Below are 23,566 nucleotides of genomic sequence, written 5' to 3' on the forward strand. Positions count from 1 at the left end.
CACAATATTAGGAAAGGTGGTCATAATGTTATGCCTGGTCAGTTTATATACCAGCATAAGATTTTGGTCTGATTCATTACAGTTGACATGCTTTATTTACTGTTTTTTTTTTTTTTTTTTTTTAGAAAAGAATGGGGTCTGGAGCCTTTTCTTCCTCTCACCTTGCTGCCTACGGTCAAAGAGAAGAACGTCTGCAAGACTCTCTCACAGCTTCTAAAGACCTATCAGCACCAACCACCTGCTGGCAACAAGGTGCTTGCCTAGTGTGAAAATGCACTCACTTCTTACGAATGTTTTTTTTTTCTTCTCTAGTTGTATCTAATTACCCGTCTGCTCCCGACCTTCAGTCCTGACTCCTGAACACAACTGACATTTCTCACAGTCAGGCTAACTGTTTAATTCACATAGGCTTAGAAGCTGCTGTACGATTGAAGGTTTCTGTTTTTATGAAAATGTGGAATGACCCAGAAATGGTCAGTCTGATTAACTTCCTCCCGTAACTTAGAGACAATATCTAAAGAACTACAAATACACTGTATGGCCAAAAGTATGTGGACACCTGACCTTGAGCTTGTTGGACATCCCATTTAAAAAACAAATGCTGTCAAAAAAAACTTCTCACGAAAGCCTGTCTGGGAATTTGTGCCCATTTAGTCAAAGGAGCATTTGTATGGCTGGTCAAGAAAGCTCTGTGCAGGCCACTGGAATTGGAAGCATATAATATAAGCATACACCGATCAACCATAACATTAAAACCACCTCCATGTTTCTACACTCACTGTCCATTTTATCAGCTCCACTTACCATATAGAAGCACTTTGTAGTTCTACAATTACTGACTGTCGACCATCTATTTCTCTACATACTTTTTTAGCCTGCTTTCACCCTGTTCTTCAATGGTCAGGACCCCCACAGGACCACCACAGAGCAGGTATTATTTAGGTGGTGGATCATTCTCAGCACTGCAGTGACACTGACATGGTGGTGGTGTGTTAGTGTGTGTTGTGCTGGTATGAGTGGATCAGACACAGTCCACTCACTGTCCACTCTATTAGACACTCCTACCTAGCTGGTCCACCTTGTAGATGTAAAGTCAGAGACGATTGCTCATCTATTGCTGCTGTCATCTTCTAGACCTTCATCAGTGGTCACAGGACGCTGCCCATGGGGCGCTGTTGGCTGGATGTTTTAGGTTGGACTATTCTCAGTCCAGCAGTGACAGTGAGGTGTTTAAAAACTCCATCAGCGCTGCTGTGTCTGATCCACTCATACCAGCACCATGTCAGTGTCACTGCAGTGCTGAGAATCATCCACCACCTAAATAATACCTGCTCTGAAAAGGTATGTAGAGAAAGAGATGGACTACAGTCAGTAATTGTAGAACTACAAAGTGCTTCTATATGGTAAGTGGAGCTGATAAAATGGACAGTGAGTGTAGAAACAAGGAGGTGGTTTTAATGTTATGCCTGATCAGTGTATATGCAATAACAGGAGCATTTGCTTTTTCAGTTCATATATACAGTCTGAAAAAGGGTTCTGTAAACAAATGTGTTTTTGTAGCAACGCTTTCTATTTTACCTGTTCAGAATGAAATGCTCAGACACTCAGGGGCATCATAAACGAAGACGAATTATCACAAGGGTGTAGAGAGAGAACCCAAAAGGAGAGAAAGCTGGAGCTGAGCGTTACCTTCACAATGCTTAAGATTCCTACAAATATGACAAGAGTTGTATTTTACTTTGCAATTTCCATGCCAACCTTTCAGGCCTTTAATAATGCAGGATATTTCTGTCACCTCGATTTCCCAAAATGATCATGTAATTGGTAAAGAGAACCATGCATTGTTTTTTATCGTTTTTAAAGGGGTTACAGAGTGGGTACACATTGCCCCCTGTTGGTTAGACTGAATTTTTGACATCATTTTCCACTCTGTTATTGCAGGTTCCTCCTCTGCAAGGAAAGTTGCAGTACATTCGGGTGCTGAATGACCTGCCGCCGTTCGGTGGATTGTTGTTTCACACAGTCGGGCTGGTAAGAACAGATTATTTCTGTTTTTCCCTTGAATATGGAACAGTTGTAATCAGCCCCGGTTCTGGACTGCTTTGCTTGGGGGGGCAGTAAAACCTAATGAGGGGGCATGTTGATAGTCATGTTTTTGAAGCCAGAAATATATTCAAGGCTTGATTTGTGCATGAATGATGACAGCCAAGCTATTGATACTGGCTTAAAGTGATGTATGAGGTAAAGAAATAAAAATGCATGTTTTCGAACTTAAACTTAAAACCCAATGATTAAAAAATACATGTTGATTATGTACAGTGCCTTGCAAAAGTATTCAGCCCCCTTGAACTTTTCAACCTTTTGCCACATTTCAGGCTTTAAACATAAAGATATGAAATTGTAATTTTTTGTGAAGAATCAACAAGAAGTGGGACACAATCGTGAAGTGGAACGAAATTTATTGGATATTTTAAACTTTTTTTAGAAATAAAAAACTGAAAAGTGGGGCGTGCAATATTATTCAGCCCCCTTGCGTTAATACTTTGTAGCGCCACCTTTTGCTGCGATTACAGCTGCAAGTCGCTTGGGGTATGTCTCTATTAGTTTTGCACATCGAGATACTGAAATTTTTGCCCATTCTTCCTTGCAAAACAGCTCGAGCTCAGTGAGGTTGGATGGAGAGCGTTTGTGAACAGCAGTTTTCAGCTCTTTCCACAGATTCTCGATGGGATTCAGGTCTGGACTTTGACTTGGCCATTTTCACCTGGATAAGTTTATTTGTGAACCATTCCATTGTAGATTTTGCTTTATGTTTTGGATCATTGTCTTGTTGGAAGATAAATCACCGTCCCAGTCTCAGGTCTTTTGCAGACTGCAACAGGTTTTCTTCCAGAATGGTCCTGTATTTGGCTCCATCCATCTTCCCATCAATTTTAACCATCTTCCCTGTCCCTGCTGAAGAAAAGCAGGCCCAAACCATGATGCTGCCACCACCATGTTTGACAGTGGGGATGGTGTGTTCAGGGTGATGAGCTGTGTTGCTTTTATGCCAAACATAACGTTTTGCATTGTGGCCAAAAAGTTCGATTTTGGTTTCATCTGACCAGAGCACCTTCTTCCACATGCTTGGTGTGTCTCCCAGGTGACTTTTTATGGATATCTTTGAGAAATGGCTTTCTTCTTGCCACTCTTCCATAAAGGCCAGATTTGTGCAGTGTACGACTGATTGTGTCCTATGGACAGATTCTCCCACCTCAGCTGTAGATCTCTGCAGTTCATTCAGAGTGATCATGGGCCTCTTGGCTGCATCTCTGATCAGTCTTCTCCTTGTTTGAGCTGAAAGTTTAGAGGGACGGCCGGGTCTTGGTAGATTTGCAGTGGTCTGATACTCCCTTCATTTCAATATGATCGCTTGCACAGTGCTCCTTGAGATGTGTGAAGCTTGGGAAATCTTTTTGTATCCAAATTCGGCTTTAAACTTCTCCACAACAGTATCTCGGACCTGCCTGGTGTGTTTCTTGGTCTTCATGATGCTCTCTGCGCTTTAAACAGAACTCTGAGACTATCACAGAGCAGGTGCATTTATACGGAGACTTGATTACACACAGGTGGATTCTATTTATCACCATCAGTCATTTAGGTCAACATTGGATCATTCAGAGATCCTCACTGAACTTCTGGAGTGAGTTTGCTGCACTGAAAGTAAAGGGGCTGAATAATATTGCACGCCCCACTTTTTAGTTTTTTATTTCTAAAAAAAGTTTAAAATATCCAATAAATTTCGTTCCACTTCACAATTGTGTCGCACTTGTTATTGATTCTTCACAAAAAATTACAATTTCATATCTTTATGTTTAAAGCCTGAAATGTGGCAAAAAGTTGAAAAGTTCAAGGGGGCTGAATACTTTTGCAAGGCACTGTAAATGGCGAAAAAAGATTATCTAATTGTATTTCATTTTAATACGCCCCCTTAATTAAATTGCCATTACTAATAGAACAACTCTATTTCTTGAAAGGCTTTAATACAAATTTAAGTCAAAGCTGACAAATGTACCTACACACAGACTGAGAATATTCAAACGTGGAAATAGGAATGAGTGAGAATATTTATATTATTGGGAAATTAAAATATAAAGAAAACAAAAGAATACTAATTCTGTAAAAAAAAAGTGTTTACCAGTATACCTGCCTCTCGCTCACACTAACAGAACATATACTGCCGAACTGAACTGTTTGGGGCAGTCTGCCGATTTTTATATGACTCAAAGAGCCAATCAGGAATAAGCAAGGAAATATCTTCACACTGTAAAACAAAATGCATTTTTGTGATTGGTTCAGAGATAATTTTAAAAATAGCCGTTGCTTGCATTGTGCTTGGGGGGGCAAAGACACAATTTGGGGGGGCAATGCCCCCCTCAGCCCCCCCCCCCCCCCCCCCCTAGCGCCGGCCCTGGTTGTAATCAGTATTTGTTGTATCGACTTTACTCATACGTATTGTGTAGCATGATATGAGGCATCCAAAGAAAATTGATCTCCGCCAATATCCTGGAAACTAAAAGAGAAGCAAATACTAGTAAGACTGGATGACCAGGGATCAGAAGTTAGCTGGTTAAATGTCAATTATATAGAAGCTCTTTGTAGTTCTACAATAACTGAATGTAGTCCATCTGTTTCTCTGAATGCTTTGTTAGCCCTCTTTCATGCTGTTCTTCAATGGTCAGGACCCCCACAGAGCAGGTATTATTTAGGTTGTGGATCATTCTCAGCACTGCAGTGACACTGACATGGTGGTGGTGTGTTAGTGTGTGTTGAGCTGGTATGAGTGGACCAGACACAGCAGTGCTGCTGGAGTTTTTAAACACCTCACTGTCACTGCTGGATTGAGAATAGTCCACCAACACTGATGAAGGTCTAGAAGATGACCGACTCAAACAGCAGCAGTAGATGAGCGATCGTCTCTGACTTTACATCTACAAGGTGGACCAACTAGGTAGGAGTGTCTAATAGAGTGGACAGTGAGTGGACACGGTATTTAAAAACTCCAGCAGCGCTGCTGTGTCTGATCCACTCATACTAGCACAACACACACTAACACACCACCACCATGTCAGTGTCACTGCAGTGCTGAGAATGATCCACCACCTAAATAATACCTGCTCTGTAGTGGTCCTGTGGGGGTCCTGACCATTGAAAAACAGTGCAAAAGCAGGCTAAAAAAGTATGCAGAGAAACAAATGGACTACAGTCAGTAATTGTAGAACTACAAAGTGCTTCTATATGGTAAGTGGAGCTGGTAAAATGGACAGTGAGTGTAGATACAAGAAGGTGGTTATAATGTTATGGCTGATTAGTGTACTGCTTCATTCTGGTCAGTATAAAAACACTGAGCACATGGCAGGAATTTACTGGACAACCATCCTCTTCTCAGACAAGCCTGTGTAGATGCCTGGCGGGCTGACAGTAGCACTGAGATTCAATCCCAGATCTTACCAATGATGGAAAATCAGCAGGAACCCTGAGCTTTTTTCGCTGCAACGAGACGCCCCCAGCTAGGGGTGATAGGAGACAATAAGACTTGAAGTGTGTTCCTTATGTCCAGTTTACCCCGTAACTTTGTTTTGGTTGCCGTCACGGCAGAAAATCCCCCTTCACTAAGATTTTTCATTGCTTTTGTAGCGATCTCTTGATATTCTGCCTTGATTTTAATCCAAAACTGGTGGCCTGGTGGTTGGGGACCACTGTAATAGACCACAGCGCCACTCCATTGAAACACAATTTAAACACTTTCATTAAAGTATATCTTATCTAATGGAATAAAACATCTGGGATGTTGTTTTGGCTGCCGAGGCCACTTAACTCCTCAGAATTCGTTATTGCTTTGTACTCATAAATGCAAATACGGCTTAACAGCTAGAGCGTTTCAAGATGAAGATGAAGAGAAAAGGAGAAGACAAGATTATACGCAGTAATGCTTTTTTTTTTATTGCATAATTCTACTAACATTAAAGTTGGATATGCTGCCTAGTCGTATAACTGCTGTAAAATATTCTAATGTAGACACACCTGTTCAATCAGCATAAAATCCCCAACTTTATTCTGGCATGTTTGGGTTCATTTTATTATTCTTAAGTGACGATGCTCAGGCACCTGAAGTGCTTCCATCTGCACAGACCTGTTGTTCAGTACTTGATAATGGTGGTTTTAGCCTTTTATTTTATTGAATTTCATTACATCCCTGTGCCAAGTGCACTTTATGGCCAAACATATGTGGACACCCGACTATTAGCTTGTTAATTCCAGAACCGCAGCCGTTATTACAAAGTTGGGCCATAAAGAGCATCTGTGAGGTCAGGCACTGATGCTGGATGAAAAGGCTTTGCTTGCATTCGGCATTCCAGTCCAGTTCATGTTCAGCTGGGTTAAGATCAGAGCTTTCTCTGAACCAAACTCATTAAACTCATCATGTTTTTATGGGCCTTACATGATGCACAGTCATGTTGGAACAGAAAATGGTCTTTCCCAAACTGGTGACACAAAGATGGAAGCATATACAGTCAAGTCACATTACTGAAGTCATGTTTCGTGAGCTGGCTTGGTGGGTATATAAGACTGTCTGCACATACACTGATCAGCCATAACATTATAACCACATCCTTGTTTCTACACTCACTGTTCATTTTATCAGCTTCACTTACCAGGGCTCTAGACTAACTTTTTGCACTGGTTGCACTGGTGCGCCTAACTTTTTTTCTTAGGTGCACCAGCACAAAAGTTAGGTGCACCCAAATTTTCGACCGCATCGCATTTAACACCGCAGTTTTACAGGTTCACTTTTTTTTTTTAAATCACTGTCCACACAGGCAATATTGACTTGTAAATAACTAACAATCTGGTCAACATGGCCTTGTCTGATGATCTGTTTGCTACTGCCTGCCACTGAAAGGCAGTGGGGAGAGGGGGACACTCGGGCAGTGCATTTATCGCGGCATGTAATGTGTTTTATAGATGCATTGGGCTTTTTCAGCCTTTCAATTCGAAATGTATTAGAACCAGTCACAAATATACTATTGCCGGCCATGGTCTTCCCATGCTCTTTACAGTTAATATACTGTAGTAATTATACAGTTAATACAGTTAATTATAGTATTATAGACTAATTATAGCACACTTATAAAAATTATAAAAATAATAATAGAGTAAATGTGTATGTATGTGTGTGTATATATTTAAAATGATATGTATATGTTTGTGTGTGTGTGTGTGTGTGTGTGTATGGGGCTCTAGAGTGTTAGTGTAATCTTAAATGCAGTGCATTATATTATCTGCTTTACTGTATCTTTTACACAGATTCCCAAAATCGCTTGCGGTGCACTCACTGCGTATTTTGACTACATGTATTGTAATATATTTTGGTCTTTTAGTTATTTTTATATTTTACTTAACGAAAATATTGTCGTGTTTTTACTTTCACTATCGCGGCACTTTACCGCTAGCATTAGCCCCTTGCTACTGTAGAGGGTCGGCTCACCTAGCCGCTGTCCGGTGGGGATGCTGCGGGTCTTTTGCTGTGCGGTGGTGGAGGTGTGGGAATAAAGGCACACGACAGGGTCGAGTCACTTTAACTGTTTAGTCAGGACTTAAGTGAGCGTTACAACACTTTACACCGCCGAGCTCCAGAACCCGAACTTCCATTCTGGAACATCCGGCGAGTCTCATATACAAAACTAAACTTACTGCAGAACGTCCGAACATGTATAAACCGGGTGCTGCATTCTGATTGGCTGAGCTGAATGTCGCTCACATATCACCGCTACAATAATGTCCCGCCCTTCACTATCTCTGATTGGTTTAGACCATGATATTGGCCTAATGTGTGTCTGGTTTTTTTTCCCCTCGGACGCCTGGTCGCACCGGTGCGACCTGAGATTTTTTTTAGTCGCACCATTGAGAAATTAGGTCGCATGTGCGCACTCTAGAGCCCTGCTTACCATATAGAAGCACTTTGTAGTTCTACAATTACTGACTGTAGTCCATCTGTTTCTCCGCATGCTTTGTTAGCCACCCTGTTCACTCTGTTCTTCAATGGTCAGGACCACCACAGAGCAGGTATTATTTAGGTGGTGGATCATTCTCAGCACTGCAGTGACACTGACATAGTCGTGGTGTGTTAATGTGTGTTGTTAGACACTCCTACCTAGTTGGTCCACCTTGTAGATGTAAAGTCAGAGACGATCGCTCATCTACTGCTGCTGTTTGAGTCGGTCATCTTCTAGACCTTCATCAGTGGTCACAATACGCTGCCCACGGGGCGCTGTTGGCTAGATGTTTTTGGTTGGTGGAATATTCTCAGTCCAGCAGTGACAGTGAGGTGTTTAAAAGCTCCAGCATCGCTGCTGTGTCTGATCCACTCATACCAGCACAACACACACTAACACACCACCACCATGTCAGTGTCACTGCAGTGCTGAGAATGATCCACCACCTAAATAATACCTGCTCTGTGGTGGTCCTGACCATTAAAGAACAGGGTGAAAGGGGGCTAACAAAGCATGCACAGAAACAGATAGACTACAGTCAGTAATTGTAGAACTACAAAGTGCAGAATGGTAAGTGCAGCTGATAAAATGGACAGTGAGTGTAGAAACAAGGAGGTGGTTTTAATGTTATGGCTGATCGGTGTATATCCCTCGTTGCTGTCATGGGTAAAAGTACCATGGGTAAAATTGTCCCTGGGGCAAATGGGATCTTCTAGCAAGACAATTCAACATGTCACACAGCTAGAAATATCCGACATTGGTTGGAAGAGCATGACCAAGACTTCCAAAGACTAAAATAAATAATAATTAATATTATTTAATTTTATAGATTTTTTACTTTGTTAGTAAGTGTAGCTAAAATACAGTATACAGTATTATTAGTATTATCTCTACTGCACCTGGTGTGAATGAACCATTAAGTATATGGACGTTAATATTCTTTTTTCTCTTGTTTCAGGATGAAAAACACACAGCCACTACATTATTGATAGGGCCTAGACATGGCATCAGTCACGTCATTGACCTAAAAAATAACCTCACAACAGTCTTGGCTGAGTTCAGCCGCGTAGCAAAGGTTCAGCTCTTCCGCGAGCACCAGGGAGTCGCTCGGGTCGAGGTGGCCATGCTTGATGCTAAGGTACGATCCCGAGAACCTGGTATTTATTTCTCTGTGCTTAAGAACTGGTTTATTTACAGTGTCGTGTCTGACTTACTTGTTTAGCCGCTGATTTTTTTGATGGAGTGGCCCGACGCTTCAAACTTTGCCTGTCTGATTTCCGGCTATTACAAACTCTTTGTGGATCCCAAAAGGACCATCTACTACAGGGCACCGGGTCAGTCTCATATGATCAAGGCAGGTATGGTAGTCATAACATCTTTGTTTTTTTAAAGAAAATAAAGCTTAAATGTTTAGCAGTGTCACCGCTCACTGTGTTCCACGCTGCTTATTAAATTCTGGTTTTATTAAAGATAAAGATTTGTGCCTTTTGTTAGCATGTGTCAATGTTGAGATTTTTGCTTTATTTACTATAAAATATACTAATCTCCTGGTGAAAATATTAAATAGGGTTGCCAGAGCAGAGTTACCAAATTTCTTTGGTAACAAGCCTTTGTCTAGTAACCAATAAATAAATACACACACGGCAATCACACTCGCATTTTCTCCGGAAATGCACTCTCTAGTTAAATAAATTAATGAACATGGGCACGGTGGCAGGAAATGTATAGAAAGGTTTTGCGATGGCAACCCTAGTATTAAAGCTGCTGTAGGTGATTATTTAACCAAATACAAGGATAAATAAAAGTTAGTGCAAGTGACTGTTTTACTATGTTTCTGAAGGGGCAGGGGGGCTTTGGATGGACGTTTGGGAGAAACTTTGTTTACAGCAGCTTTAATAATAAGATAGAATGCTATCAAAAATGCTGAATACTAGAATTAAGTGTGAAATGACTCCTGCTCCTTCATGTTCTCTGGGACTTGCATCAGTCATGAGAATCATTCATTACTTCTTGCTGTTCTTGCTCCTTTCATCTTCATATCAAATTAATTCATGGGATCCATGTGTTCTGCCGTGACATTCTGGATTTGTACATTTCTTTGTGCTCTCAGAACATCAAATTCATTATAATCCACCATACATTGGACGCTGTCATTATCTACTGTGGTCTGCTAACGAGGACGACCACAACATTACATTGCTTGACATTCCAAAAGACCTCCATATGCAAGATCTCCCTCAGCTCCAGCTTCTACCATCCGACTCCTCCTCTCAATTCAAACCTTCTGATGATTCTGTCCTTCAGATTTCAGAAGCTCTCATCCTCATTCCCGATCTGGGGCCTCGGTGTCGAGTGGCAGTCGGCGAGAAGAGAGGGAGGGTTTGTCTCGAGAGCCTTCGCTCAAGATACCAGCGCAGTCGCAACATCTTGGCCTCTGTCACATCCATCTGAAGGAGCAACAACAGCTTCAGGAGCTCCAGATGCAAGCAGATGAGCAGTTGGATATCAATGAGAACCTCATCTTGCATGGACAGAACCGGTCCCAAGCCAAGTCTGATCCCACCCTTAAAAACGTCGATCCAGAGAGCCCTTCCCGCGACACCTCGGGCTTCAGGGGACGAGCAAGAACACTGGAGAACTCGCAGCAGAGATTTTTCTGTGACTCCTGCAAAGCCAAACTGAAGGCTGGAGGAGTGGCGCCAGATAAGGGTGCATCCGGAAAACTTGCTGTGCCAGGCATGAATGCTTGTTCCTCCTGCGATGGAGGAGGAGCCGTTGACCTTATCGCCCTCCCTCCACCTGGTAGTGAAGAGGATGAAGAGACGGAGGATGGAGGAGGGAAACTGCAACCTCCTCCTCCTGCCATTGCTGCTCCACCGCCCGGGTTTCGAGATAACAGCTCTGATGAGGATGACTCAAAAAAGAACCGTAAAGCTGCTGCTGCCGCCGCCGCTGCTGCTACTGCCGCTGCCGCTTCTGTTGCCGCTACTAATACAGCCGTCACAGCTGGCACAGCTGTAACACCTGTGACAGTCACCCTAGAGAAAGTGCCAGTGACACTGATTGATAACGTGGCCCCAAGAACGGTTCGGGATCACGCTCAAGAGCTAGATGATGCATTAGTGTCCACCCTGCAGGCACTGGAGGCTCTGGCGGCATCGGAGGACTACCCCCATCATCATCAGCAGGCTCCACAGACAGCAGGTGGACATACCAAATACCTCCTAATGCCTTCTGTGTCCACCAAGTTGCTGCTGTATACATTTGTACTAAAGTGATAATAATCCTAAAAATGAAAGTTGAATGTTGAGGCAAAATTGGAGGAGAACGCTTTTACGAGCTTCATTTTTTTGGCAACATCAACACATAATACAGTAGTTTAACCTTTAAAAGGTCCATTACGAATGAGAGCATTTGATTTTCTGCCATTAACCAGTCGAAGAATTTACCTCACAGAATCAGGCGTCTATCACAGAAAACGTCCTTGCTGCAGAATCCCTATGTAGGATCTACAACCCCACTGCTCCACCTTCTAGTGGCAATGCATGGAATTTTATTGGAATTACATACACACATCAGGCATAACATTATGACCACTATTCCTAATACGCAACAAACTGTGCTGCACTGTGTATTCTGACACCTTTCTATTAGAACCAGCATTAACTTCTTCAGCAGTTTGAGCTACAGTAGCTCGTCTGTTAGATCGGACCACATGGGCCAGCCTTCACTCCCCACGTGCATCAATGAGCCTTGGCCACCCATGACCCTGTCGTCGGTTTACCACTGTTCCTTCCTTGGACCACTTCTGATAGATACTGACCACTGCAGACCGGGAACACCCCACAAGAGCTGCAGTTTTGGAGATGCTCTGACCCAGTCATCTGGTCCTCGTCAAACTCACTCAAATCCTCACTTGCTCCCTAATCCAGAAATCCACTTGCTGCCTAATATATCCCACCCAGTAACAGGTGCCGTGATGAAGAGATAATCAGTGTTATTCACTTCACCTGTCAGTGGTCATAATGTTATGCCTGGTCGGTATATTTGTCTAAAGCTCATCGGCAATCAGTAATGGTTTTCGACCTTGTTCTTTATGCATAGTGATTTCTCTAGATTTCCCGAACCTGTGGTTGGTGTTGTGCATTGTAGATGGATAAATACCAAACAATCTATTATTGCTGGTTGAGTTCTTGAACTGTTTGATTACTTGCTGATGTAGTGTCAAGGCTCAACCTATCCTTCCGTAAGTGTGTCTTTATAGTGTTTCTGCTTGCACATTGGATACACCAAACTACGCAGCCTGTGGCCACCAACATAGACTTGCAATTTGCACCACGATTCCTTTACATTTTTACAAATTAGCCACAAAACGGCACTGGCTTAGCACTAACAATTCTAAAAAATATGCAAAAGGTGTAAAGAATCGATTTCAATTTCAAGCTTTGTGTGCATGTGTTATTTGTTTCTTTGAATGTTTTCTATACACCTCTGATTGTATCCCACTTATCATTTCCCACAGGGTTGATTGTCCTGGCAGCTATCACTCCGGAGTCATCACTCGACTCCGGGCACGAGACCAACTCATCAGAGCTTACTGACGTGTCAGAGATGGTGACTGCCATGAAGCAGCATCAAAATCAGGCCTATCTTTTGGCCCACCACATTAACAAAGAGCGAATCTTTAGCCGGCGTGACTTTCCTCTCACTATTCCCGGTTGCACAACCCAGACGATTGGCGGAGGAGCTTTTTCCGTGGGTCAAATCCGTAGTGGTTGCGCACCGAAATCTGTCATCCTTAGTAAAACTGTACCCTTAAGAGTCAGCCCTAGTCAAGCAGCCACACCCACTGGAGTTCCCATGGAGCAAGTAAAGACTGAATATGTAGAAAACAAGGAACTGCAGGTAAAGAAATCTATATCAGAGCCCATTAAAGAGTGCTGTTTGGAACCTGTTCCTCTTAGAACTGATGAACTGAAGGTTCCTGAAAAAGAGAGCACACCTGAGGTTAATCAAGAGCTAAAAACACCAAGTTTTAAAGATAATAAATTGAGCCCAAGTGTCTTAAAGACAGACAAAGAGAAAGATTCTGGGCAGTCAAGCCAAGAAACTACCAATAAAGCCTTACCTGTTCTCTTGCCTGTGGAAAGGAGTGCTTCTGCCAAAATTTCCCCAACAAAGATGTGCCCAGATGTGGAGTCTGCCTCAAGTGAGACCAATCAGCCTTCAAGTTCAAAGGATCTACTACCCGTTGATGACTTGTTCTGCACATGTCCAGTTCGACCAGATTCAGGTCCACAATTGCGTCTGAAGGACCCACAAACCCAAAAGATGGTTGTATTCCACTCCTCCTCTCCAACTGATGATGAGCGACTCCGTGCCAAAGGATTACAGATAGCCAACAACAAAGAGAGTGCAGTCAGGACACCCGATGTAAATTTGACGAAGCCTAAAACCTTGCCCCAGGCGAAGTACTCTCCAGTTGTACCTGTTAAAATAGAAAGGAAAGACACACCTGAGGTAAAGACAGAGAGCTCCAAAAGTAAAGCCCTTCCTGAGCCACAGAAAAGCACTAAAAGTGTGCCTGTTCTGGTCAACACAACTCACATTCTGAGCGCCGACCAAAAAGGGGCAACTATTCCTGGTGCCGAGTATAAAAAGCAGGAAAACAGCAAAGCAAAGTCTCAGCGTAGTGCTCCGTTCATGAGCATAAAAAATCTGATCTCGGCCACGTTTCCCGCTCGACTGCGCCGGGAGACAGACGAACGCCGAGCGCAGCTTCAGAAGGTGAGACAATATGAGCTAGAGTTTCTAGAGGAGCTTCTAAAGCCGAAAGCATCTCAAGGAGAGTTCCTACCCCAGGGGTCATCCCCGATCCCCTCGGGTACTCCGTGTTCATGCCAGCTGCGCACCAGCCCTGTACAGAAAGTGCCCGGGATTTCACGAGAACAACGACGTAGCTGCGACTGCAAAAGGATGTGCAGGGCCATGCGTCTCCCTGATACCCCCGTGGGTTCTGCAGTGGAGCTCAGAGACAGAGAGAGGAACATCTCCAAAACTCCCCCTGCAAAACCCAAATCTTCACACGTTCAAGAGAGCTCCGCCCGACCTCACACACTGGAGATCAAAACGACACGGATCCGGTCCACAAGCCTCGAGTCGAGAGAACCTAGGGACACAAATACATCCTGTTTACCCACTTGTACCTTGCATACAGAATGCATTGAAGCACCACAGTACAAAAAGCTCCAGCGGAGATACAGCATAGGGGAAATAGATAACAATGATAGCACACCCCTATATGCTGAAGTCAAATCGACCAAAACAAAGAGCCTGGAGAAGGAAATGGAAAGAGTTCGGGCTACAGGCCTAAGACTCCCAACACCCGTCGAGCCAATTCATACTCAAGCGGGAGATTCAAAGAGGAAGGGCGTGTTCTTTCTTCAAGGGGAAGAACTTCTCCGAGAGAGTCGAGAGGGAACCACCGAGGTTCTGCTTGGCTTACCAAGTGAAGATAATGAGGACAGGGAAAAATGTTGCTCCTTCTGTTTCTGCTATCGCAAATGCGAGGCCGCTGACGAGAGCAGTGAGAAAGATGAAGTCTCTTACACCATTCCTCTTCAGGTCTTACCTGGGATGCGACTTGATTCGAGATCTATGCCGGTAGTCAGCAAGACTCTGCAGGTACTCAATGCTGAGGACTGCAGCGGCGAGGAAGAAGAAGAGGAGGAGGAACCACAAACTCAGGAGATTGACCTACGATCCTGTGACAGTTTTGAAACCAGCTTGGCACGCGTGCAGTCCCTGCAAGCCAAAACATTCAGCCTACCTGATGGTTTCTTGAGTGCACAACTTGATGCCAATGAGCTACTTTCGATCTTGCGGCAGTGTGCTAACAGTCCGCAGATCGAGGGCGAGCCCCGGATGCTCCCGGCGAAGTTGGCAGAATACAAACAGGAACTCGCGGTGCGCTTTAAGGAGTTCAGGGCATCGTGCAGACGGGTGGCCAGTGTGGAAAAAAGTCCCTCGCGTATGTTAAGTGCTGTCACAGCCAGCTTCCAGGTGTTGTGCAGCTTGACTCAGACGTTCATTTGTTTGGTCAGGGGGGTGCGATCCGAAAACCAAAGGCTGCAGCTTTTAAGAAAGGTAGAAGAAGTCGCTGTGAACTATACTCTGCTTCTTCGGGCGGCCGAGGAAGCGATGGGGCATTCTAGCAGCCTGCCCAACAAGAGTGCAAGTCCACAATTACCTTCTACTAATATGGGCTCGCTCGGTCGCGCCATCAAAACCCTGCCCAGCAAGTAACGTTCTCTTTGCACAAGACTAATAGCTAACACAACTCGAGTGTCATGCCGGGGGGCTTAGGAAGGAACGAATCCCTTAAGTGGATTAAGTAGGCGAGGGATCATGACGCCTTAAGGAAGGGAACTTTTTCAGGGGAATGAAATTGTCTGGAGTTAAAGGATCCAGTGCATTAACCTGTCAGGGGCCCAAACTTTGTAATGGCGCCTCTTTTGGGTCATCTTATTTTTTCATTTCTGCCAAATAACATATAACATCACATGTTTACAGAGTCGTTTCAGGCCAAGCTGCCTAAATGTCCATGCAGAGAACTATTCGCCAGCGTCGGAGGAATTCAGACCCGTAGAAGGTTGCTTTGCCCGTGCTGTATGGACGATCGACAGGGCTATACACTCAAACCTTTTAAAGATATAATCGTCACTGTCAAAAACGTTTATTTTAAAACTAATTTATTCTTCATATATTACAAAAAAATAAATGATTATTTAAGAAGTGTTACAAATCTTGCAGAGACGTGATTGAAAATGTGCTCTGAGACAAAAATATTTCTAACAAAGTGTTCAGTAGCAGATTCTGTGAATTAGCTAGTAAAAGCGATGGTTAATTGGTGACGTGTTTGTACAATTTTGATTGTTGTGATATTAAAAGTACTCCCTCACACATCGCAATATCACAGTGTTTGGACTGATATTCCACAAAAGCTGCCACGTTTAAAATAGACACAGTGCCCACTCACACGGTGGTGAGATAGTTCACCCACTCAGGGCAGAACATGTAGCAGATATCCAGACTCACTAATAAAGCTCCTAATAGTTTCTTTCACGTTGAAGACACGAGATAAATTCAGCACCACACCACATTCAACCGGTTCAGTATTTCACTCTTACATCAGAGAATTATCTTTACGTGTATACTGTGAAGAGAAAAAGTTTGTGAACCCCATAAAAGATATCTGCATTAATTCCTTTACCACCTAAATATCTGATCGGTGGGAGTCCTATTGAGGTCTTTCTTGATTGATAAATAGGGTACAGGGGCTAGAGTCAGGAATTCTACACCCACAAACATCTGTATGGTGGGTTTAGTAAAACGAAACACAAAATGAAACACCGATCAGCAATAACATTAAAACCACCTCTTTGTTTCTACATTTACTGTCCATTTTATCAGCTCCACTTACCATATAGAAGCACTTTGTAGCTCTACAATTACTGACTGTAGTCCATCTGTTTCTCTGCATGCTTTGTTAGCCCCCTTTCATGCTGTTCTTCAATGGTCAGGACCCCCACAGGACCACTACAGAGCAGGTATTATTTAGGTGGTGGGTCATTCTCAGCACTGCAGTGACACTGACATGGTGGTGGTGTGTTAGTGTGTGTTGTGCTACAAAGTGCTTCTATATGGTAAGTAGAGCTGATAAAATAGAGAGTGAGTGTAGAACCAAGGGGGTGGTTTTAATGTTATGGCTGATCAGTGTATACTTAATTAAAACAAATGGTGGCAAGATGTAAACTACGTAGAACTATAATGAACTCCAGCAGGTTCACAAACTTTTTCTGGCACCTGGAGACGTTACGATGGCCGGATTGTTTTGCTCTTTTTAACTCTTCCCATATTAATCCCATTAATGACATGGCTGTATTTCCATTGTGTAATCCAGAATATATGAATAGAAAACAGATACAAGTTTTATATGTATTTTAATAAACTCAGCAGCTGTTTTCTGTCTGAAAACTTCTGTCTCCTGCTCCTGCGATTCATAATCCCAACAATTTAATCGAGTACTTTAAAGATTTATGTTCTGGTGTCTTGCATGTCGACACCTCCAGTATTTTAGCGTGAACTGATACAGATCTGAGGACACCATCGAGCTGCTCAATGACTGTTACTGGAAACAGTGAGAATATAATCATCTGTTAAAGGGAAAATCAAAACCAAACCTCTCAAACGTTGGACTTTCAAACTAAAGTGTACTTTTATTTCACTTGTACAAACGATGTAAAAAAAACATGAGATATTTGTGCAGCTTAAGATCTATTTAGCAATTATTTATCCAGAACAGATTATTCAGTTTTATAAACAAAATATCACGAGTGTAAATTCTAGTTCATAATTTATAGTAGTAATGTATCATAGTTATATAGTATTTATATTTTAATGAGTATATTCTAAATATACAGCATGGGACATGTTTATTTTTATAATATATATTATTATGATAAATTCACTCACAGTTTAGAAATATTTTTGATGTTACGATTTGGCCAGATTTCTGTTTTTTTCTTATTTATTTTATTGTATCTGTGCTCATTTTAAGTTCCTCTTGATTTCTGTCAGTGCGTCCGTGTGTTCTTCTGTTTCTCTGTGCAAGCTCATGAAGCAATAAAGAATCCTAAAACTAAAAACATTAGTTCAACGGTAGTTTAAATGTCTTAATTCTGTTTCATTTAACACTTTAACACCCCCCCCCCCCCCAACATACAGTGTATCACAAAAATGAGTACACCCCTCACATTTCTGCAAATATTTCATTATATCTTTTCATGGGACAACACTATAGACATGAAACTTAGATACAACTTAGAGTAGTCAGTGTACAACTTGTATAGCAGTGTAGATTTACTGTCTTCTGAAAATAACTCAACACACAGCCATTAATGTCTAAATGGCTGGCAACATAAGTGAGTACACCCCACAGTGAACATGTCCAAATTGTGCCCAAATGTGTCGTTGTCCCTCCCTGGTGTCAGGTGTCAAGGTCCCAGGTGTAAATGGGGAGCAGGGCTGTTAAATTTGGTGTTTTGGGTACAATTCTCTCATACTGGCCACTGGATATTCAACATGGCACCTCATGGCAAAGAACTCTCTGAGGATGTGAGAAATAGAATTGTTGCTCTCCACAAAGATGGCCTGGGCTATAAGAAGATTGCTAACACCCTGAAACTGAGCTACAGCATGGTGGCCAAGGTCATACAGCGGTTTTCCAGGACAGGTTCCACTCGGAACAGGCTTCGCCAGGGTCGACCAAAGAAGTTGAGTCCACGTGTTCGGCGTCATATCCAGAGGTTGGCTTTAAAAAATAGACACATGAGTGCTGCCAGCATTGCTGCAGAGGTTGAAGACGTGGGAGGTCAGCCTGTCAGTGCTCAGACCATACGCCGCACACTGCATCAACTCGGTCTGCATGGTCGTCATCCCAGAAGGAAGCTGACGCACAAGAAAGCCAGCAAACAGTTTGCTGAAAACAAGCAGTCCAAGAACATGGATTACTGGAATGCCCTGTGGTCTGTCGAGACCAAGATAAACTTGTTTGGCTCAGATGGTGTCCAGCATGTGTGGCGGCGCCCTGGTGAGAAGTACCAAGACAACTGTATCTTGCCTACAGTCAAGCATGGTGGTGGTAGCATCATGGTCTTGGGCTGCATGAGTGTTGCTGGCACTGGGGAGCTGCAGTTCATTGAGGGAAACATGAATTTCAACATGTACTGTGACATTCTGAAACAGAGCATGATCCCCTCCCTTCGAAAACTGGGCCTCATGGCAGTTTTCCAACAGGATAACGACCCCAAACACAACCTCCAAGATGACAACTGCCTTGCTGAGGAAGCTGAAGGTAAAGGTGATGGACTAAACCCAATTGAGCACCTGTGGCGCATCCTCAAGTGGAAGGTGGAGGAGTTCAAGGTGTCTAACATCAACCAGCTCCGTGATGTCATCATGGAGGAGTGGAAGAGGATTCCAGTAGCAACCTGTGCAGCTCTGGTGAATTCCATGCCCAGGAGGGTTAAGGCAGTGCTGGATAATAATGGTGGTCACACAAAATATTGACACCTTGGGCACAATTTGGACATGTTCACTGTGGGGTGTACTCACTTATGTTGCCAGCCATTTAGACATTAATGGCTGTGTGTTGAGTTATTTTCAGAAGACAGTAAATCTACACTGCTATACAAGTTGTACACTGACTACTCTAAGTTATATCCAAGTTTCATGTCTATAGTGTTGTCCCATGAAAAGATATAATGAAATATTTGCAGAAATGTGAGGGGTGTACTCACTTTTGTGATACACTGTACATAGACATGTCTGTTGATGCATGCTCAATAATCCAGGTACACAAATCCACAAAGTTGAATCAGTTCATCTGGACACACTTCAGTCTGAAGAAGTCATTCGGATTGAGTGACGAAACGTATCTCTACAACAAACTTGTGTCCAAATGAACTGATTCAACTTTGTGGATACATAGACATGGAACAGGCGCTCAGTGTGGCTAAGCTCCGGTCCTTGTGCAGGACTCATTTGTGGACCTTACTATATGTACAGGGGTACAGTCATGCTGAAACAGGAAAAAGACCTTCCTTAAACTGTTGCTGGTTCAAACCCCACCACTGCTAGATTGCCACTGTTGGCCCTTGAGCAAGGCCCTTAACCCTCAACTGCTGAATGCCGAAAATAATAATATGCCTTATTGTTTTATTATTACAGTGAACCCTTGGGTTTTTCAACTTAACATACGTACAAATTTCGGATTACGAACCGAAATTCGCGAAACACGTGACGTCACGAACAAGTTAACTCCGACCGTCTCTCTCTCGCTATATATATACAGAAAGCGAACATTCGGACAGCAGACAGTGTTTTTTCGGTGTTTTCTTTATATTTTGTAAAATTCAATATTAAAATGGCCTCAAAGAATGTGCAGAGAAAGCGCAGTGGTGAGAAAATGAATCTATTACATTTGTTGTTGTATAATTACTCCTGCCAGTAGGTGTCACTGTGTATCAGACAGAGGGGACAGTGAGTGAGAGAGAAGGAAATTATTCTTTCGTGCAATTACACCTACAAAATACAACGCTATTGAAATAAAGAAGGAAATAATAGAGAAATATGAGAGTTATTGTTGTTTCTGGTAGATACATTTTATAAAAAAAAGGAAATGTATTATGGTGTATGGTACAGCACACGTACTGTACTGAAATGTAATGTGTTTTTATGTACAGTACTACTGTGTATTGTTTATTATTGTTTATTACAGGTATGTCTATTCTATAATTTAAGATTTAAGGGGAAAAATACAATTTAAGACATTAGAAAGATTAGGTAAGGGGGGGGTGTGTGGAAGGTCTGGCACGGATTAATTCTGTTTACATTATTTCTAATGGGAAAAATAGGTTCAACTAAAAAACATTTTGACTTAAGAACAGCCCTTCAGAACCAATTAAATTCGTAAGTCAAGGGTCTACTGTACTTCCATCTATATTTTGTAAAACAACTCAAACTGGAAATAAATGTTGGCCACCCGGCTTTGTCGTAAGTTGTACACGTATCACAAAGACAAAAAGTGACTATAAGCACTCATTATTTTTGTGTACACATCGTGTAGACTCCCTGCTTACACCTTGTCATTTCATGCGTCTTGTATCTGTTAGTTTCTTTTAGTTTTGCTGTTGTCTGCAGTTTTTTGAGCCGACGATACGATGCAGTGTCAGTAACAACAGGTTTGTTTATCTTGAACTGAAAGGTTGTGGATTTATCCTTTGTAAAACTCATCATACTGTAGAGAGTGAGTTTAGTTAAGAGTTTGGTGGCTGTGTTTAGGTTCTTTTTTTAACCAGATAACCTGAGTTTCAGATAACCTGAACTAGCAGCACTTGAGGTTAATGTGCACTGTTAAGATACTAATCCAATGTACATCATTTATTACAATGTTTTATTTTCTTATCCGCTTATCCAATCAGGGCCTATCCCAGCTTTTCAATGGGCACAGGGCACACAGTAACACCCTGGATGGGACGCCAGTCCATCGCAGGGCAGACACACATACATACACACACCCATTCACTTTTAGGGCAATTAACCTGACTGCATGTTTTTGGACTGTGGGAGGAAACTGGAGCGCCCGGATAAAAAACCCACACAGACATGGGGAGAACATGCAAACTCAGCACAGAAAGTAACAGGACCGAACTGGGGATCGAACCCAGGACCTTCATGCTGTGAGGCGACAGCGATACCCACCCAGGGTATTTTTATTTGTCGTATATACATATACATGTGTACAGTACAACCAACTTCTTTCTTTGCATATCCAAGCTGTTTGGAGGCTGGGGTCACAGCGCAGGGTCAGCCATTGTACAGTGCCCCTGGAGCAGAGACGGTTAAGGGCCTTGCTCAAGGGCCCAACAGTGGCTGCATGGCAGAGCTGGGATTCGAACTCTCAACCTTTCAGTTGATAGCCCAAAGCTCTACCCACTAGGCTACCACTGTTATAAACGTCACCACCGTTTCTAGAAATGTCTCTTACTTGAACATTTGCATTCAAGATTTTTGAGGTTATGCATAAGTGTTATATATAACAGTAGGTACAGTGTTGTTGTGTTTTTGCCAGTCTCACCTTATCTCCTCCAAATGCAATTCTGGTTACTTCTGGTTAATCTTGGCTTCATTTGACCACAAATCTCATCTCTCCACTGTGAAGCTTTTTTGTACATGAAACCAGGAACAAGTTGGAGCAGGTTCTTCTTTCCTACATGATAGCTATTAAACCCATGATGATGTAAAGCTCACTTGACTGGACACTGACTCCTGTGTTTTCTTAGCTTTTACTTCCTGGCAGACCTAATTCAGTGGCTCTTGTTATTTAAGTTGCCTTTTTTTGATTGTCGCAGCTTCCCTCAGCTTCCCTTGACCAGATGTTTTAATTAGCTGGACTGAAAATCCCTTTATGATTGTACGAGTCCTCACATGTTTCATCGAAGCTAAACAGCCTCGATGAGCAATCTTGCCAACAGCGCTCGACAATGAAACCGAAATCCTGTGACAGACACATTTGTGCATTCATGGTAGATCAGAGGATCCTGGCATTAGATTCCTGATGCCATTTTTAACTTAATACTGAGCCTGACTCAACATCACACACATGCAGCATTTGGTCGTCGTATCATTAGGCGAGTCAAAACTATCCATCATTTAGATGGTTATTAATCATCTAGAGAAAACAATGCCAATCTGGATTCATTTCCTTTCAGCATAAGGTGTAAATATATATTATACACTGATCAGCCATAACATTAAAACCACCTCCTTGTTTCTACACTCACTGTCCATTTTATCAGCTCCACTTACCATATAGAAGCACTTTGTAGTTCTACAATTACTGACTGTAGTCAGTCAGTCAGTTTTTAACCTGCTTTCACCCTGTTCTTCAATGGTCAGGACCACCACAGAGCAGGTATTATTTGGGTGGTGGATCATTCTCAGCACTGCAGTGACACTGACATGGTGGTGGTGTTAGTGTGTGTTGTGCTGGTATGAGTGGACCTCACTGTCACTGCTGGACTGAGAATAGTCCACCAACCAAAAATATCCAGCCAACAGCGCCCCGTGCACAGCGTCCTGTGACCACTGATGAAGGTCTAGAAGATGACCGACTCAAACAGCAGCAATAGATGAGCGATCGTCTCTGACTTTACATCTACAAGGTGGACCGACTAGGTAGGAGTGTCTAATAGAGTGGACAGTGAGTGGACACTGTGTTTAAAAACTCCAGTGGGGGTCCTGACCATTGAAGAACAGCATGAAAGCAGGCTAAAAAAGTATGTAGAGAAACAAATGGACTACAGTCAGTAATTGTAGAACTACAAAGTGTTTCTATATGGTAAGTGGAGCTGATAAAATGGACAGTGAGTGTAGAAACTAGGAGGTGGTTTTAATGTTATGGCTGATCACAACCATTAGATGCAATATGATCACTGTTTCATGTACAAACCCAGTATCCTGGAGTTGCAACATTATTTAAAACACATAAAACTAGAATCTTTGAATCATTAATTCTCTTGTACTTTCATTTAACTGACAAAAATACAAACAACAGCCTCAATGTTTTGGTCGAGCATCTTGATTGTATTGTTTGTTAATATAAACAGATTTCTCATTGTATGCCTGCAACACACTCAAAAAAGTTGGGACAGGAGCAAAGTAAGTAAAAGCACACGCACTCCTGTGAACTGAGATGGCACTGCATGAGAAACTGTCACAATACTGTGATAAATATATCCACACGTGTTTGCAGGCACTTCGTAAAAACGTTGTCACTCAACACGGTCGCCTCTACATAAATAAATGCAACCTGACACTCTATAACGCAGAGAAAGCCATACATCAGTGCTGCCGGGTTCTCTGTGCCCGAAACAGAGGAAACGTGTGCTGTGGTCAGTTAATTCCAC

At 42.6% G+C, this 23,566-nt stretch overlaps 1 protein-coding gene across 1 annotated transcript in view; it reads left to right on the forward strand.

Moving 5' to 3' along the window:
- Positions 1-15,926, forward strand: part of frmpd3 (FERM and PDZ domain containing 3) — a 36,489-nt gene extending 20,563 nt beyond the window's left edge. Inside the window, exons 6-11 of the mRNA XM_063000381.1 lie at positions 126-252; positions 1,942-2,031; positions 8,995-9,174; positions 9,259-9,394; positions 10,341-11,240; positions 12,559-15,926. Coding sequence (XP_062856451.1) covers positions 126-252; positions 1,942-2,031; positions 8,995-9,174; positions 9,259-9,394; positions 10,341-11,240; positions 12,559-15,341 — 4,216 coding nt within the window. The 3' untranslated portion in view covers positions 15,342-15,926. The remainder of the gene's footprint in view (positions 1-125; positions 253-1,941; positions 2,032-8,994; positions 9,175-9,258; positions 9,395-10,340; positions 11,241-12,558) is intronic.
- Positions 15,927-23,566: the final 7,640 nt, after the last annotated feature.

The sequence above is a fragment of the Trichomycterus rosablanca genome, chromosome 8 (assembly GCF_030014385.1).
Source record: "Trichomycterus rosablanca isolate fTriRos1 chromosome 8, fTriRos1.hap1, whole genome shotgun sequence".
Lineage (NCBI taxonomy): Eukaryota > Metazoa > Chordata > Actinopteri > Siluriformes > Trichomycteridae > Trichomycterus > Trichomycterus rosablanca.